At 41.9% G+C, this 17299-nt stretch overlaps 1 protein-coding gene and 1 non-coding gene across 11 annotated transcripts in view; one reads left to right on the top strand and one right to left on the bottom strand.

The window, feature by feature from the left end:
* The window catches only part of PATJ (PATJ crumbs cell polarity complex component), a 418144-nt gene extending 401051 nt beyond the window's left edge, over nt 1-17093 (bottom strand). For 4 of the 10 annotated variants that reach the window (XM_066269034.1, XM_066269035.1, XM_066269037.1 and 1 more), the window contains exons 1-3: nt 16978-17092; nt 3241-3296; nt 2975-3141 (exon numbers count right to left, since the gene is read on the bottom strand). In XM_066269034.1, coding sequence (XP_066125131.1) covers nt 2975-3141; nt 3241-3262 — 189 coding nt within the window. In that variant the 5' untranslated portion in view covers nt 3263-3296; nt 16978-17092. The other 6 variants (XM_066269036.1, XM_066269031.1, XM_066269039.1 and 3 more) reach the window with 5 other exon arrangements.
* On the top strand, nt 6041-6116 carry TRNAV-GAC (transfer RNA valine (anticodon GAC)). The gene has a single exon. It is a non-coding gene; the product is annotated as a tRNA-Val (tRNA).
* Nucleotides 17094-17299: the final 206 nt, after the last annotated feature.

A 17299-nucleotide genomic window follows, 5' to 3' on the forward strand; every position in this document is an offset into this window, starting at 1 on the left:
AACTGTCCTATGAGATATTCATTACATTTTGTGAACTTGAAAACTGAGGCACACACAGGTTAGGTAACTTGTCCAAAATTAGTAGCAAATGAGTGGCAGAGCCACTCAAACATTGGTACAAAAAAAAAGTAGAGAGTCTGACCAGGCAGTAAACAAAGTGTTGGACCATGAGGCAGAAGACCCAGGTTTGAAACTCCAAGATCACCGGCTTGAGCTCACAGGCTCATCTGGCTTGAGTGTGGGATCATAGACATGACCAGTGGTGGGCTTCAGCCAGCTTGCACCAGTTCATCAGCAGAACCAATACCTAACTTTTTGTTGAGTTCAGCAAACTAGTTGTTAAAATAGCACTTGTAATCAGGGTTCTCTCTAAGGTGGGCACCTGGGCAGCTGCCTAGTGCGGAAATCACAAATTTACATTCCTTACTCTTTTTTTTTTTTTGACAGAGATAGAGAGGGACAGACAGACAGAAAGGAAGAGAGATGAGAAGCTTAGTTGCAGCTCCTTAGTTGTTCATTGGTTGCTTTCTCATATGTGCCTTGACCCGGGGCTACAGCAGAGTGCGTGACCCCTTGCTCAAGCAACCTTGAGCTCAAGCCAGCGACCTTTGGACTCAAGTCAGTGACCATGGGGTCATGTCTATGATCCCACATTCAAGCCAGCAACATCGCGCTCAAGCTGGTCAGCCCATGCTCAAGCCAGTGACCTCAGGGTTTCAAACTTGGGTCCTCCGTGTCCCAGTCTAACGCTCTATCCACTGTGCCAACACCTGGTCAGGCTACATTCCTTACTTTTCTTTTTTTGTATTTTTCTGAAGTGAGAAGCTGGTAGGCAAAGAGACAGACTCCTGCATGCACCTGACTGGGATCCACCCGGCATGCCCACCAGGGGGCAATGCTCTGCCCATCTGAGGCATTGCTGTGTTGAAACCGGAGCCATTGTAGCACCTGAGGCAGAGGCCACGGAGCGATCCTCAGCGCTCTGGCCAACTTTTGCTCCAATGGAGCCTTGGCTGTGGGAGGGGAAGACAGAAACAGAGAAAGGAGAGGGGGAAGAGTGGAGAAGCAGACGGACGCTTCTGCTGTGTACCCTGGCTGGGAATCGAACCCAGGACTTCCACATGCCAGGCCGACACTCTACTGCTGAGCCAACCGCCAAGGCCTCCTTACTATTTTTTAAAGTTTATCTGCGCAACAGCATATTCTAAGCGCCCATAGTAATGTTCATTCCATCCATAGGTGAAAAAATTGCAAGTGAGGACGCCAATCAAGAAGCAATATAGAAATATCTTAAATGACAGTTTTATTGTTTTTTGTCAGGTATTATTTAATATTTTAAAACTCTTCTTATAACAATCTAGTTTTCTGTACCTCTTTCATTGTTCTTATTTAAGTATTAAATGCATGAAATAACAAACTACCTTTCGGTATATCATTTTTTTTATACTTAAAACTGTCATTAGGACAGAGAACTGGTTGTTAAATTATTTGAATCCCACCACTGGATATGACCTCATAGTCTCTGGCTTGAGCCCAAGGTTGGTGGCTTGAGCAAGGGGTCACTGGCTCGGCTAGAGTCCCCCTCTACCCCCAGTCAAGTCACATATGAGAAAACAATCAATAAACAACTAAGGTGCCGCAACGAAGAATTAATGCTTCTTATCTCTCTCCCTTCCTGTCTGTCTGTCCCTATCTGTCCCTCTCTTTCTCTTCTTCTCTCACAAAAAAAAAAAGAGAGAGAGAGAGAAAACATCATTGGCTGATATGAGTGCCAACACAGTGGAATAAAGGTAACATCAAGAATAAATGTAAATAGAACTTCATAGAAAAAAATCACTTGGTTAATATTTATGGGCAAGTATTTTGGTTTATCAGCAAAATAAGTTTTTCTCAAATTTTGTTAATTTTCACTTAACTCTGTCTGCTCTATTATCTCCATTACATTTTAAATTGTCCCCAAATTTAATCTCTGGATAGCTACTATTCAAGCATAGCTTCTAGAATGGATGACTTAAATCAATTTACCATCTCCAACCCCAAAAAACACAACAACCAAGAAGACCATTAAAACTATTAATTGGCCTGACCGAGTGGTAGCGCAGTGGACAGAGCGTAGGACTAAGATGCGGAAGACCCGGATTCAAGATCCCGAGGTCGCCAGCTTGAACAAGGGCTCATCTGGTTTGAGCAAAAAGCTCACCATCTTGGGCCCAAGGTTGCTGGCTTGAGCAAGGGGTTACTCGGTCTGCTGAAGGCCCGCGGTCAAGGCACGTATGAAAAAGCAATCAATAAACAATTAAGGTGTTGCAACACGCAACGAAAAACTAATGATTGATGCTTCGCATCTCTCCGTTCCTGTCTATCTGTCCCTGTCTATCCCTCTCTCTGACTCTCTCTCTGTCTGTTAAAAAAAAATACAAAAAACTATTAATTGGCAACACTCAGTAGAGGTGCCATATGTCCTATAATCCAACAACCATGTATTTAGAGCCTGCCCACAGTCCAAGTACTATGCTGTATGCAGTAGAGGAAACACATAAATATTAAAACACCAGGTATACTACTTCCAAGGACTTTCTAACTGACGGTCCATGACTTTTGATATTCATTTGATAATTACAGTATTGAGAGGTATAAATAATGTGCTATAAGGGCATGATCACTTCTTGCTAGAAAAAAAAGACTTCATGAAAAAAAAACATTTAAGCTAAATACTACTTTATAATTATAAAAACAACTATTGAGAATTCTCAAAGCATCTGACCTTTAGTTAAAAAGTATAAAAACCATATTCCAAAGCCAAGCACATAATTTATTATCAACATTTTTAAATTATCTACAGGTCACAAGTCCTAAAACAACCTCTTTGCTGAATTAAGAGTATTTAGAGGCAGTTTGTCTCTGTTTTATCTCCTCATATCTTTCTTTGCTGGATTGAACATACAAACACGTCAAACTCTGATGGGTAACTCACTTGTCCCTTGAGTTGCTTAATGGACTGCTGAAGTGTGAGTATCTGGTTGAAGAGAGGACTCTTTAGTGTCTCATAAAACATGGACAGTTTCTCATTTTGTGATGTGTCACCCTTCTCTTGCAATTTCACTTTCAGGCGATCAAGAATTTGCAGGACCTGCAGTTTATCTTGTTTAGAAAAGGATAATCAGAGTATAAGTTAAATCCCACCTTTAATGATGTTGAATCATTAATTAATTTAGGAGTAAAAGTATCTATCCAGTATACCTGTAGCAGGATTTTCAGGCATTTTGAATTATTGTCTTCAATCACTTTAAAGAAACCTAAAGAAAAAATTTAAAATACAAAAGAAGACTTTCCATTAGTGTACACATGTTTATAGTTCTGTATAAAATTTAAAAACCTCAAGAACATTCTTGATCAAAAGACTTCACTCAGAAAATCCAAATTAAAACCACAATAAGGTGCCACTATACTATGATGACTAAGTAGAAAGCAAAACAACAGACAATACTAAGTGTTGACAAAGATGTGAAGCAACTGGAAACCCCAGATGTTGCTAGTAGTAAAGTAAAATGGTACACTTTGGAAAACTGTTTGGCAGTTCCTTATAAAGTTAAACATACACTTAATATATGACTAAGCACTTCCACTCCTACATACTTACCCTAGAGAAATGAAAATATACACCCATGAAAGACCTGTGCATTAACGTTCATAACATTTTATTTATAAAAGCCTCAAACTAGAAAACCCAAAATGTCTAATAACAAATGAATGGATAAACAAATTATGGTATATAAAAATAGAATACTCAGAAGTAAAAAGGAAAAAGATTTCTGACACATATAACACGGGTAAATCTCAAAAATAGTAGGTTGAGGGAAACCAGACAAAAAAGAATATAAACGGTATATTTTATTCATATGAAGTTCAACCTATAATTATAGATTAGTTTACCTGGGCAGGTGGGAAGGCGTTGACTAGGAAGGAATTTGAAGCAGCCTGTTGGGGTGATGGGAATGTTCTATGTTTTAAAGGGGGTACTATTTACACAGATATATATGTTTGTCAAAAACTTATTAAACTATGTATTTTAAATCCATACATTTTACTTTACATAAATTATACCTTAAGAAAATTGAGGCCCTGGCGGTTGGCTTAGTAGTGGATTGTTGGCCTGGCATATGGATGTCCTGGATTCAATTCCCAGTCAGGACACAGGAGAATTGGCCATCTGCTTCTCCACCCCTCTTTACCCCTTCTCTGTCTCAAATGTCTTCCCCTACCACAGCATGGCTCGGTTGGTTAAATGCATTGGCCCTGGGCACTGAGGTTGGCTCCATGGAGCCTCTGCCTCAGGCGCTAAAAATAGCTCAGTTGCGAGGATGGCCCCAGATGAGCAGAGCATCAGCCCCAGACTGAGTTTGCAGTGAGAATCCCAGTCAGGTTGCATGAGGGAGTCTGTCTATCTCCCCTTCTCTCACTTGGAAAAAGAAGAAAAAAAATTGATTTTTTTAAAAGATCCTAGGCTGGAAAAAAACATCCAAATTAAGGGATCAGACATTAAAATAATAAAGTCAGTTTGCAGGCACTGAAATGCGATAAAACTGAAATGGTTTACAGAAAACCTGTTGCTCACTCATTCAGCAAGGTTCCCAACTTGACACCAGACCTCCCAGCAATAGATAAAACAGTCCCTCATTTTCAAATGTCAGTAAATACCTGATCCGGCTTAACTGCTTTTTGTAAACAACTGGAGAAAGTATGGACTTTTCAGGCATACTTGGCTATAAAATGGGAAATAATCATAGAGACATTTTCTATTTGTATAACAAATGGAGTATAAAACTCGGGATTCCCCAAGCAGAAAAGGTTTTGATATTGTTCAAGAGTTGTCTGGTAACAACCCCCCACCGCCCAAAAACATGTCCTAAGTTTGAATTTTACTCTTGTAAACAAATTAAAAATTACAATAAGTCTGTCAGAAATACATGTATAAATGAATTCATGTCAACCTATTTGTAACTAGGTATTGTGGATGAAAAAGGGGCCACATATCAAACCTGACAAGCTCAGGAGAGGCTTTATTTACAAACTCATCAGAGTCCAGAAGTAACCACAGAGGATGGTCTGAAATTAAAATTTTCTAACTAAAACAAAGTCATGGCAGTTTGTCATGTCCCAGGCCAGTATTTTTCCTGACAAAGGTCAATCTTTACCTTAACTGAGCCTACCTACTGTTGTATTTTTTCTACAAGAACATACCCTTGGAATAGCAGGATAATTTTCTTTTTTCCAGACCCCTCACTGCACCAGAGCAGCAACCACAAAACCACTCATTGTTATTGTTATAGTAATTGCTAAACTGCTTAACTATTCTATACCCACAAATGTAAAAGAAGATCTATTTGGTTTACTTTTTATTCAGTCTCAGATTTCCCTCACTCTGCTTTCTCCTGCCTCCCTAATCTATCACCTGTGTAACTCTCTTACGTGTCCCCTCCTTTGGTACTAAGGTACAAAATAAGGTGCAAAACTGCCATTCTCTGGAGCATTCTCTCAATCCGTTGAGATTTTGCTTCCTGGCAACTGCCAGCTTCGGTCAAATAAACTCAAAAAATTCCCTACAGGTTTAAACATTTCTTACGTTGACAGTATTTATGTTGATGTTATGGACTAATGTGGAAAGAAGTGACATTCCGTGGAAGCTGTGCCTGCCTACAAGCCGGGGTCTTCTCTAGGGGGAATGGCTGTGTTTTGGCCTGGCTCCTGCTTACAGTCTCTGAATCCTGTGTAAGGTTAGGTGCTCCCTAAGATTTCTCATTCACATGAGTATGCTTTGACAAGCCATCCCTTTGTGTTAACAACAAAGGGACATTATTTGATATACACAACAGAAAAGGGAAAACAGCCAGTTTCAAGATGTATGCATTCCTTTCTCCTTCTCATAAAAGTACACATAATTGTGTGTGTAGGTTTTTAGATTTAAAAACATAGTCAATTTAATAATAGTGATTATTTCTAGAAAGTAGAAGTGGAGATAGAGATAAAAAATTAGACTTGGGCCCTGGCCAGTTGGCTCAGTGGTAGAGCGTCGGCCTGACGTGCGGGGGACCCGGGTTCGATTCCCGGCCAGGGCACATAGGAGAAGCGCCCATTTGCTTCTCCACCTCCCCCCTCCTTCCTCTCTGTCTCTCTCTTCCCCTCCTGCAGCCAAGGCTCCATTGGAGCAAAGATGGCCCGGGCGCTGGGGATGGCTCCTTGGCCTCTGCCCCAGAGGGGCAGAGCATCGCCCCCTGGTGGGCAGAGCGTTGCCCCTGGTGGGCGTGCCAGGTGGATCCCGGTCGGGGGCATGCGGGAGTCTGTCTGACTGTCTCTCCCTGTTTCCAGCTTCAGAAAAATACAAAAAAAAAAAAAAATAGACTTGACTTTACAGATATTAGTGCTGTTTAAACTTTATTGTAAAAGTATGTATTTTATAGCTTAAAAAATAAAAGGGACAAAAATATAATGGCTAAGAAGGCCTTATGAGAGAGCAAGACAGATTCATAGCAAGTTAATAACTACACAATAGGATAATTATATTGTAAGGCATACACAAACAACAACAGAGGTGTGTATGTACCAAATGCTAAGAGAAATCATAAAGGGAGAGTGACTAAGCCTGCCTAGGGAAGTCTGGGAATGCTGCAATGGGAATACATTAGAAATCTGTCTTAAAAGAAAAAGAATAATCGACCTGGAAATGCTGAGGTCGCCGGTTCGAAACCCTGGGCTTGCCTGGTCAAGGCGCATATGGGAGTTGATACTTCCTGCTCCTCCCCCCTTCTCTCTCTCTCGGTCTTTCTCTCCTCTCTCTCTCTGTCTCTCCCTCTCTCTCTCCTTTCTAAAATAAAACAAACAAACAAAAAAAACACACACACAGGCCTGACCTGTGGTGGCGCAGTAGATAAAGCGTCGACCTGGAAATGCTGAGGTCGCCGGTTCGAAACCCTGGGCTAGCCTGGTCAAAGCACATATGGGAGTTGATGCTTCCTGCTCCTCCCCCCTTCTCTCTCTCTCGGTCTTTCTCTCCTCTCTCTCTCTTTCTCTCCCTCTCTTTCTCCTTTCTAAAAAAAAAAAAAAAAGGGCCCTGGCCGGTTGGCTCAGTGGTAGAGCGTCAGCCTGGCATGCAGGGGACCCAGGTTCGATTCCCGGCCAGGGCACATAGGAGAAGCGCCCATTTGCTTCTCCACCCCCGCCCCTCCTTCCTCTCTGTCTCTCTCTTCCCCTCCCACAGCCAAGGCTCCATTGGAGCAAAGATGGCCCGGGCACTGGGGATGGCTCCTTGGCCTCTGCCCCAGGCGCTAGAGTGGCTCTGGTCGAGGCAGAGCGACGCCCCGGAGGGGCAGAGCATCGCCCCCTGGTGGGCAGAGCGTCGCCCCTGGTGGGCGTACCAGGTGGATCCCAGTCAGGCGCATGCGGGAGTCTGTCTGTCTCTCCCCGTTTCCGGCTTCAGAAAAATACAAAAAAATAATAAAATAAAATAAAAAATAAAAAAACCACACACACACAAAAGACAAAGAATAAGGTATAAAAGTAGAGTAACCACTTGTCCTCTTTTGCCTAAAATAGTCTTAGATTATGCAGCATCATTACTAACAGTGCTCTATTTCACTCTCAAAGGGTTCCGATTTGAATGATATATAGGACTTCTCCAGGTCAGTGGCTCTCAAATTTTAGCATGCATCAGACTCACCTGGAGAGCTAGTTAAACCCCCACATTGCTGGGGCCTACCCCCAGTGTTCCTGACTCAGTGGGTCTGAAGTAAAGCCTGAGAATTTGCACTTCTAACAAAGTTTCCATGTAATCCTGATGCTGCCAGCCTAGAGACCACAACTTGAAAACTACTGCATATAGGTATAAAAGTGCATGACTTCCTGTGAGAACAGTAACTAGCTCTGAAGGACCTAGTATACAGTCTCTAAAAGTAGCAAAAGGGCAAAAAAATTGTTTAGATCAATGTTACTACAAGTGTGGGCTGCAAATTGATACCAGGCCACAAACAGGTATAAGTACCAGGTTAAGTACCAAAATTGGGAATAAGCATTTAGAAACCATGCAGTATGGCAGAGTAATTTATATCTATTAAACTTAGTAATAAAAAGACTTGACTTACCTTATACTTTTTTTCCTTTTATTTTTCTAACAATTTATAACACATCAGTCCTTAAAAGACTGGTCAGGAAAACCCTGATCTTTCACCACTGATAGTTTGAGATGCACTGGTTTAAATAAGACTACTTTGAGAAGGGTCTTGTAAATAATGGTAGGTAAACTGGTCTTTATTCTGTAAGCAGCAAGACGTAATTAAAGGCTTTTAAGTAGCAAAGAACTGAGTCCAGATTTCTATCTAAAAAGGTAATTCTGGTAATAGGATATATTAGTGGTCTTCAAACCTTTTTAAACACATATTCCTATCAGTAAAAATATGTTGACCTCTCCTTAACTTACATCTTATAATTATAAACATATATACTATATTTACATGTCTTATGTGTTTTAAAACATATATAAAATAGAAACATCATAAGAGTAAGGTAAAAACTGAAAAGCAAGGTTTTATTGTCACCTTCCTCCCTCCCAATGGATCACCCTGCACATTTTAGAAACCACAGAGGTAGAGTATCCTTGGATAAGGGTGAAGCATAGAAACTGGTTGGCCATCCAATCCTCTGACTCATAGTTGATAAAGGCTAAACTATGTCCACAAACAGGCATGGAAAATTACTACAATTCCATGGTGCTGAGTTAAATCTAAGGACTAAAATCTTAAGAGTATATGAAGACAGCCTGACCAGGCAGCAGCCTGAGACACAGAGGACCCAGGTTCGAAACCCCGAGGTCACCAGCTTGAGCGCAGGCTCACTAGCTTGAGTGTGGGATCATACACATGACCCATGGTCGCTGGCTTGAGCCCAAAGAGTGCTGGCTTGAAGCCCAAAGTCACTGGCTTGAGCTGGAACCCCCCAGTCAAGGCACATATGAGAAAGCAATCAATGAACAACTAAGATGACGCAACAAAGAACTGATGCTTCTCATGTCTCTCCCTTCCTGTTTCTTTCTCTCTCTCTCTCTCTCTCTCTCTCTCTCTCACACACACACACACACACACACACACAAGTATATGAAGACAGAAGAAAGAAATAATACTCTACAGCTGTCATAGACAGGCTACCTACAACAGGTCATAATCTAAACATTAGCCACAGTGTGCCACTGTCCTCATAGTTGTAGTAGTTTATTATGCTCAGCAGCTTCTACTCTGTCATTGATCAAGAGACTTTGCACCATGAATTTTTCATGTCTGGTTCACTGTAGGATTTGACTGAAGGAAATTATTATAATAGTGTGGCTTTAAAAAAAAATACCCAGCCTTTAGCTATCACCAATTAATGGGATATTTAGGATGAGGGGAACTGATGCATAAAATTTAATTTGATTTAAATTTCTAGATGGAGGAAACTATTGAAAAGATTTATTAACCTCCTCAATTCAAGAATTTATGCAAGTTAAAAACACCGAGAAATACACTTTTCAGATTCTCAACAGCAGACAAGAATGTAACTCCCCAGAAACACACTTTTCAGATTCACAACAACAGACAAGAATGTAACTCCCCAAGATCTTTTATACTTCTGTCTCAAACTTAATTGGGAAGAAAAAGATAACTGGCTATCTGAATGAGAAAGTATAGGAGTTCAGTCTCTAACTGCAAGTGTGAATTGGGCAGATCACAATTATACTGCATATCATGCTGCAATGGAAACTCCCCAGAACTCAAGGGAACCAAGGACTGTGAACAAACTAAAAGCTATTAAATGTAAATGAGCTCTGGACAGGTATCTCTGTTGGTTAGAGCATCATCTCAACATGATGAGGTTACGGTTTCAATCCTTACTCGGGGCACATACAGGAGTCAACCAATGATGGCATGAATGAGTGGAGCAGCAAGTCAATGTTTCTCTCTGTGTGTTTCTGTCTCTCTCTCTCTTTATCCTCTCTCAAAAATCAATCAATAAATAATCTTTAAATGTAAATGAAGTCATGACTTCAGAAGTTATTAAGAAATTGGAGTTCAGGAACAACTTTTAGTTTCTATTGCTTCCTTTGGAGTGCAAAGTTCAGGTTGTCTCTAATCACCATGCCATTGTCCATAAAGCTCAACATTAATGGAAAACAAACTCTCCTAGTCAAGAGTAATGATGGCTCTTCACTTTAACTACAAATAAACACAACTGCTGCCATACTAATGCAAATTCAAGACAGGTGCCCTACCCTTGTGTCCCTACTAAATGATAAGGCCTTTTCTAAAAACCCCTTGTATGGCCTGACTTGTGGTGGGGCCAATGGATAAAGCGTCGCCCTGCAGGTCACCGGTTCGAAACCCTGGGCTTGCCCAGTCAAGGCACATATGGGAGTTGATGCTTCCTGCTCCTCCCCCTCCTCTCTCTCCCCCCCTTCTCTAAAATGAATAAATAAAATCTTTTAAAAAAATAAAAATAAAAACCCCTTGTATGTAAGATAATAATAATAAAACAGATGCTATATTTTTGGCTGCTGCAAAAACATTATACTGTATTCCTGGACTTTCAGAAACAGATACATAAATTCCATAACGATTCTGACATTTTGGAGCCATATGCTTAAGCCATGGAAATGTTTAAGTCCACTTAATGATGGAAATTCAGAACATGTTGAAATTGAAGCAGAAAAATACCATGTTAAACTCAAAATCAGAACTGAAAACTGAGTTAGTTCTTCAGAATAGTTCAATTGGCTGAATACTAATTTTCTCATTGAACTATTCAAAGGCAGTCAATGTATTGTATATCAATAGTTTGCCTGTAACTTGCCCACATGTGTGAACAAAATTAAATTGTTTTATAGTATACTCTTGTATTCCTGTTGGTGGCAATTTTCTCCAATGACTGACAGAAGAAAAAATATCTGGGCAATTTTCACACATATGGATCTCTGATCATGTAGCCAGTCCTTCCCTGAAAGATGTACAAATTCATAATCTTCACTAACGATTAGTTTCCACACCACAGACTTTGTACCCTTCACTTCTCTCCAGAAATATGGTCGTGCCATATTTGGCATGCTTGTGATATTCAAAACAATCCTTGTAAATTTGTGAAACAGGCCAAAGTAACCTTTAGATACCCTGCTCCTCAATGTTCACCTTTTTGGCCACCCCACCCCCCAATTTTATCTGTTACTAAATCAAGTAACCAGGTTTTTTGGTGCCTACTGTACACAATGTAAAATCATTGAGTATGACATCTAATTTGTCTTAATTATTATCATCTCCATTTTGCAAATGCAGAAAACTTCCTACAATTTCAAAAGACCAGTGGGAATGTACTTTGAAAAATGTGATAACAGAGGAAGAATAGGTGCCACTGGTGGGAGTAAATATCACCTTGGGAGAGAGGAAAGGCCAACTGTTAATGACTTTTTCAGCATAAAACTACTTTAAAAATGAGAATCAGATATTTCAAATTTTCAAAATAGAAGGTTTATCAACCTCTTAGTATCCACTTAATTCATCTCCCTTCTACTATACTCTGTCCTGGAGCTTCATCAGAAGCTCCAGAAAGTAACTCCAAAGGAAACCACTTTTCCCAAAGCAGAAGCCCTACCCAGTCCTATTTATCAAAGCTACACCCATGGCCTGATGGTGGCACAGTGGATAGAGCATTGGACTGGGATAGAGAGGACCCAGGTTCGAAACCCAAGGTCGCCGGCTTGAGCAAGGCCTCACCAGCTTGAGAGCAGAGTCACTGGCTTGAGCATGAGATCATAAATATGACCCATGGTCGTGGGCTTAAGCCCAAAGGTCACTAGCCTGAAGCCCAAGGTTGCTGGCTTAACCAAGGGTCACTGGCTCTGCTGTAGCCCCCCATCAAGGCACATATAAGAAAGCAATCAATGAACAATTAAGGTGCTACAACGAAGAATTGATGCTTCTCATCTCTCTCCCTTCTGTCTGTCAGTCCCTATCTGTCCCTCTCTCTAGCTCTGTCACAAAAAACAAACAAACAAACAGAAAACAAGGATACCTATGAATAAACTGCTCTGTCCCTGAAAGGCTGGCTGCAGACTGGGTCTGAAAGCAACCTACCACCCAGGCAAGGTGTGCAGAATACCAAAGCAAAGGACAAGACTTTGGTTTGGTTTTTTAACTTCTTTTCTTTTTTAAAAAAGATTTTAGCCCTGGCCAAATAGTTCTGTTGGTTAGAGCATCAGCCTGAAGCACAGAGGTTGCCGGTTTGATTCTTGGTCAGGGCATATACAAGAACAGATCAATGTTCCTCTCTCTCTCTCTTTCCCCCCTTCTCTCTGGCTAAAATCAATCAATAAATTTAAATAAATAAATAAATATTTTAGTCATTGATTTTAGAGAGAGGGGAGAGAGATAGAAAGGTGGAGTAGGAGCGGGAAGCATCAACTTGTAGTAGTTGCCTTGACCCGGCAGGCCCAGGGTTTCAAAACAGGGACCTCAACAGTCCAGATTGGCACTTTATCCACTGACCACCACAGGTCAGGCTGGTTTGGTTTGGTTTTTTTAAGAGTAAGATCAACATTAGAGAATGTTCATCTCACAAAGATTTCACTATCTTCTTTTAACTACAAGGCAGTTTCACAAATGCTTGCAATCAACATAGAATTCAAATCTAAAATTCTTAAAATGCACACTGTCTTTGCTTATAGTATTACTACTGTTTGAAAGGTTTTAAACTGTATGAATGGTAATTATATTGTGTATTTATCTTTCAGCAATTTGCTTTTTTAGTTCAACTTTAAAAATACAAAGTTGAACTAAATCAGGAATACATGATTTATTCATCCAGTTTCCTTGTTGGTGAGTATTAGATTGTTTCCTATTGATCACTAACACAAAAACAAGCTTAGAATTAAATATCTATTTCAAGAGTCAACTTTTCTTTAGTATATCCAATAACCAATTCTTGAAATATGGGAGACTATATAGCCTATAAGCTTAGAAATCATAGATATTTGGAAACTATTCTTGGAATCAGCTCTGTGTTTCTTGTGGCCAATTGTTTAAATTTCCCTACATCTCAGTTTCCTCATTTGTAAAAGTTAATAAAAATTACTAAATATTACAGTTGAAAGTTTAAATAAGATATTATAAAGCATTTGCCCTGGCACACAGCACACATTCAATAAATAGTAGCTATTATTATTATTAACATCTCTTTTCAATCGAAATTATTTAAGCTATGCCCTGGCCAGATAGCTTGGTTGGTTAGCATTGTCCTGGAGCACAGAGGTTGCTCTGTGACCAGGTTCAATCCCTGGTCAGGGCTCATATATTGTAGGAACAAATCGATCGATGTTCCTATCTCTCTCCCTCTGTCCCTTCTTCTCTCTAAATCAATAAAATAAACATTTTAAAAAATTATTTAAGTTATTTGGGAGGCTTCAAAAAAGCTAATAATTAAACTATATTAGCTGAGATTTTGCTCTGTAATCAATAATGGATTTTTGAACAATAAATTTTTTCAGAAGACTGAACAACAAAAATTTTCATCAATGCAATGAATACAAGGGAGGAGAGTACATGAAGGTCTATAACTTAGCAGTGTAAAAAAAAATCAGTTTATAAATAGCAATCTAAGTGCTTCAGTAAACTAAAACCTCTTAAGCATAAACATACTCATACTGAACAGTAATCCAGTGCTGTTCATGGAAAATATTACGTGAGCCATAATATAAAGTCTCTAGTAGCCACGTGAAAAGGTAAAAAGTAACAAGTAAAATTAACTTTAATAATATAATTTATTTAACCCAATCTATACAAATTACCATTTAAATATATAACTAATATTAAAAAATTAATAAGATAATTCAGACCTTTTTTTTAATACTAAATCCAAAACCTAATGTGTATTTTACATTTACGGCACATCTCAATCCCACTGAGGCCTATTTCAAGTACCCAAGACTCAGTCACATGTGCATGTGTCTAGCCAAGTTGGCGTTGCAGTTTTAACCTATGCCTTTTTAGAGAGATCCCTGTACATTGTTTTTAGCAAAGACTTTTATCAGCTAAGACAATCTCTATTACTTTTATCGAAGTAACTATCAGAGTGAGAACATTCACGAACTTGAGTTCTTCCCAATAAAAATAGCACAACTCCATAACTTTATCAGAATTAAACATCACAGTGGAGAAGCAAACAGTGGGAGAATAATGGCTTACAGTTTACAAGACCCGTTCTTTCACATTATTTCATGTCCACTTCACCAAAACTTAGTGAAGTAGATCATTTACAAATGGGAAAACAGAAGACCAGAGTCAAGTGACTTGCTAAGAGTTATATCAGTAAGGGGACCCAATTCCATGTCTCCAAACTCCAGAGGCTGCACAGCTGTACAAACGCAAAACATAAGTGGGCTCTACCGCTTCAGCATAGATCTACTCCATGACTAAAGAAAGGGTCACAACAGGCTCTAAATTTCCCTCCATTTGCACCAGAACCTAAAATCAGAGCTTTTTTTTTTTTTCTGAAGTTGGAAACGGGGAGGCAGACAGACTCCCACATGCGCCCGATGGGGATCCACCCGGCACGCCCACCAGGGGGCGATGCTCTGCCCATCAGGGGCGTCGCTCTGTTGCGACCAGAGCCACTCTAGCACCTGAGGCAGAGGCCATAGAGGCAGAGGCCATAGAGCCATCCTCAGTGCCCGGGCAAACTTTGCTCCAATGGAGCCTAAGCTGCGGGAAGGGAAGAGAGAGACAGAGAGGAAGGAGAGGGGGAGGGGTGGAGAAGCAGATGGGCGCTTCTCCTGTGTGCCCTGGCTGGGAATCGAACCCAGAACTCCCGCACGTCAGGCCGACGCTCTGCCACTGAGCTAACCGGCCAGGGCCCAGAGCTTTTAAAAAGGCATTCAAATCCAAAGAACATGTGAGTGTGAAAAGAACAAAGCAATGGTCAAGCAATCTCAAATATTAACATGGAATAGCCCTGTTTCTCAAAAAATTTACTCTAGTACCAAGATGGGCAAAGTCTTCAGTAAACAAACTAAAACCTCATTTTGGCCTCTCCAACCTGATGTATTTTTGTTAAACTTTAACAAAGCAAGTAAATTCTGACTGGTTGGTTGTTTAGCTTAAGGATAATTATTAAATGCTTTTAAGTAAAAATGCAATTACAAGGACTACTGAATGCGGAACCACTGTCTCAGCATCACAGGGTTCCAAAAGTGATTTTTCTTTTTTACTACAGATTTTTCTTTTTAAGAATACTAACTGAATGACAATACCATGATTTTATTAGTGGTTATTTTCAATGGTGGGTAGAGTTTGTGTGTGCTTTTAGTTTCTTATCTGAAAACTCTCTCCCATTATTTTTTTAAGATTCTATTTATTCATTTTAGAGAAGAGACAGAGAGAGAGAGAAGGGGAGAGGAGCAGGAAGCATCAACTTCTACATGTGCCTTAACCAGGCAAGCCCAGGGTTTCGAAACCAGGACCTCAGCATTCCAGGTTGACACTTTATCCACTACGTCACCAAGGCCCAGGACCGTTTTTTACAATGAATCTGTTAGCTTTATAGTTATAAAAATATTAATATATGACTTGAATTAATTAAGGCATCTTTAAACACAGATAAGGGCGCAAAACAATTTTTGAACTTTAAACAAAGCTATTATTCTGATGGTAAGCTCATCTTATGTAACCTTTAACAGGATCTCAATTAACAAGGGCAAATTCCTTCAGAACTTAGTTTTATAAATTCGATCCATAAAGTACCTTCCAGCTCCAATATTAACTTTCTAATTATTTAAAATTTTTGATTTCCTTATGAAGACCGTTAAGGGCCTAGAAATAAGAGGCTCATTTTAGCCAAAAGCCACAATCCTGCCTTTTTCTTCAAAATGAACCGATTTGAGTTTTTACCCCCAACTTCTCCCTAGCTTTCCTTTAAAAAAGAAGTGTGCAAATGAACCGGCAGCCAACAAGAGCTTAGACAGCCTAGAATGACTACCCTCGCGGTTAATTGAGGTTACATTTTCTTCTGGCTAACCAGGCTTCTTCATTCATTTAAGAAACACTTGTTTTTTGCGCACCTATCAATGGCCCGACTCCAAATGCAGCTCAGAAGCACCCCAGAGAAATAAGGCCCTGAAAAGCACACCCTCTCAATCGCGGAGACAAACGAGTAAACAACTAATTCGAATCCAAAGTGATAAGGCTCATCTGGAGATACGACCAAGTGCCAACTGAACACTCCACGGAGAGATTAGACCAGCTAGGTGTGCCGGGAGGGCTAGGGACCTCTAGAGAGGACGGTGAGGATCTGAAAATGCTTTCCTGAGCCTGACTTAAAGCAGGAATCCAACAATTTCCCCAAAGGCTGGAGGCCAGAGCCCTTTCCGCCACGTCCTCCCATCTATAAAGTGAGGCTAGCAGAGCCCAGGCCTGATCGCGGGCCTCGGAGCTCGGCTGCGTGACCACCGGGTGCCCAGACCGGGCCGGGGCGAGGCGCCCCTCGCTGCGGTCTGGGCACCCCCTTCTCCGGGCCCCCGAGGCAGGACACCACCTGTTCGCTTTCACCGTCACCGGCTGAAGAAAGACTCCGCCCAGCGGCGGGGGCGAAGCACAGGCACCGATCTGGGTGCAAAATTTGATCCTTGCCACTCCCGGAACAGAAGTGGACCGAGATTTGAGGGCCGCCAGGGCCTGCCGCGGCGGGCAGCCTCCGGGGAGCCCTGCCCCGAGGGCGGGGGCCACGGCGGGGTCACCCGGCCGCCGCGAGAGGCCGGCGCCCTGCGTCCCCAGCGCCCCCTCCCCCGGAGGGCGGGCGGAGGGCGCGCCGGCAGCAGACAGAGGAGGCTGGCTCCGCCGCGCCGCGCCGCCCCGGCCGGTCTCGAGGCGCGGGTCCCCTCGCAGCGCGCGCCACGCAGCCGGAACCCCGCTTTACCTGGTCCGGGCGGAGACGCGAGTGGACGCCCCGAGCGGGCGGGCGGGCGCGGCGCCGGGCTCGCTCACCTGGGCGGAAGTGAGAGGCCTGGGTGGCCGCGCCTCACCTGGCAGGCCCTCCCCTCGCCCCGACCTCCCCGCCCGGGGCGGGGCGCCGGGGTGGCGCTGCGGGGACCGCGGGGCGGCGGGAGGCAGACCCTGGGGAGGGATTGGCTTCTCTGCTTTTGCAGGTGAAGTTGGCCTGGGAGAGGGAGGGTTACCGAGCCTCGGAAACGTGGGGTCTGGCCCCGGGCAGGCAGATGAAACGCCAATTTCTGGGGACA

Source organism: Saccopteryx bilineata, chromosome 3 (genome assembly GCF_036850765.1).
Source record: "Saccopteryx bilineata isolate mSacBil1 chromosome 3, mSacBil1_pri_phased_curated, whole genome shotgun sequence".
Classification (NCBI taxonomy): domain Eukaryota; kingdom Metazoa; phylum Chordata; class Mammalia; order Chiroptera; family Emballonuridae; genus Saccopteryx; species Saccopteryx bilineata.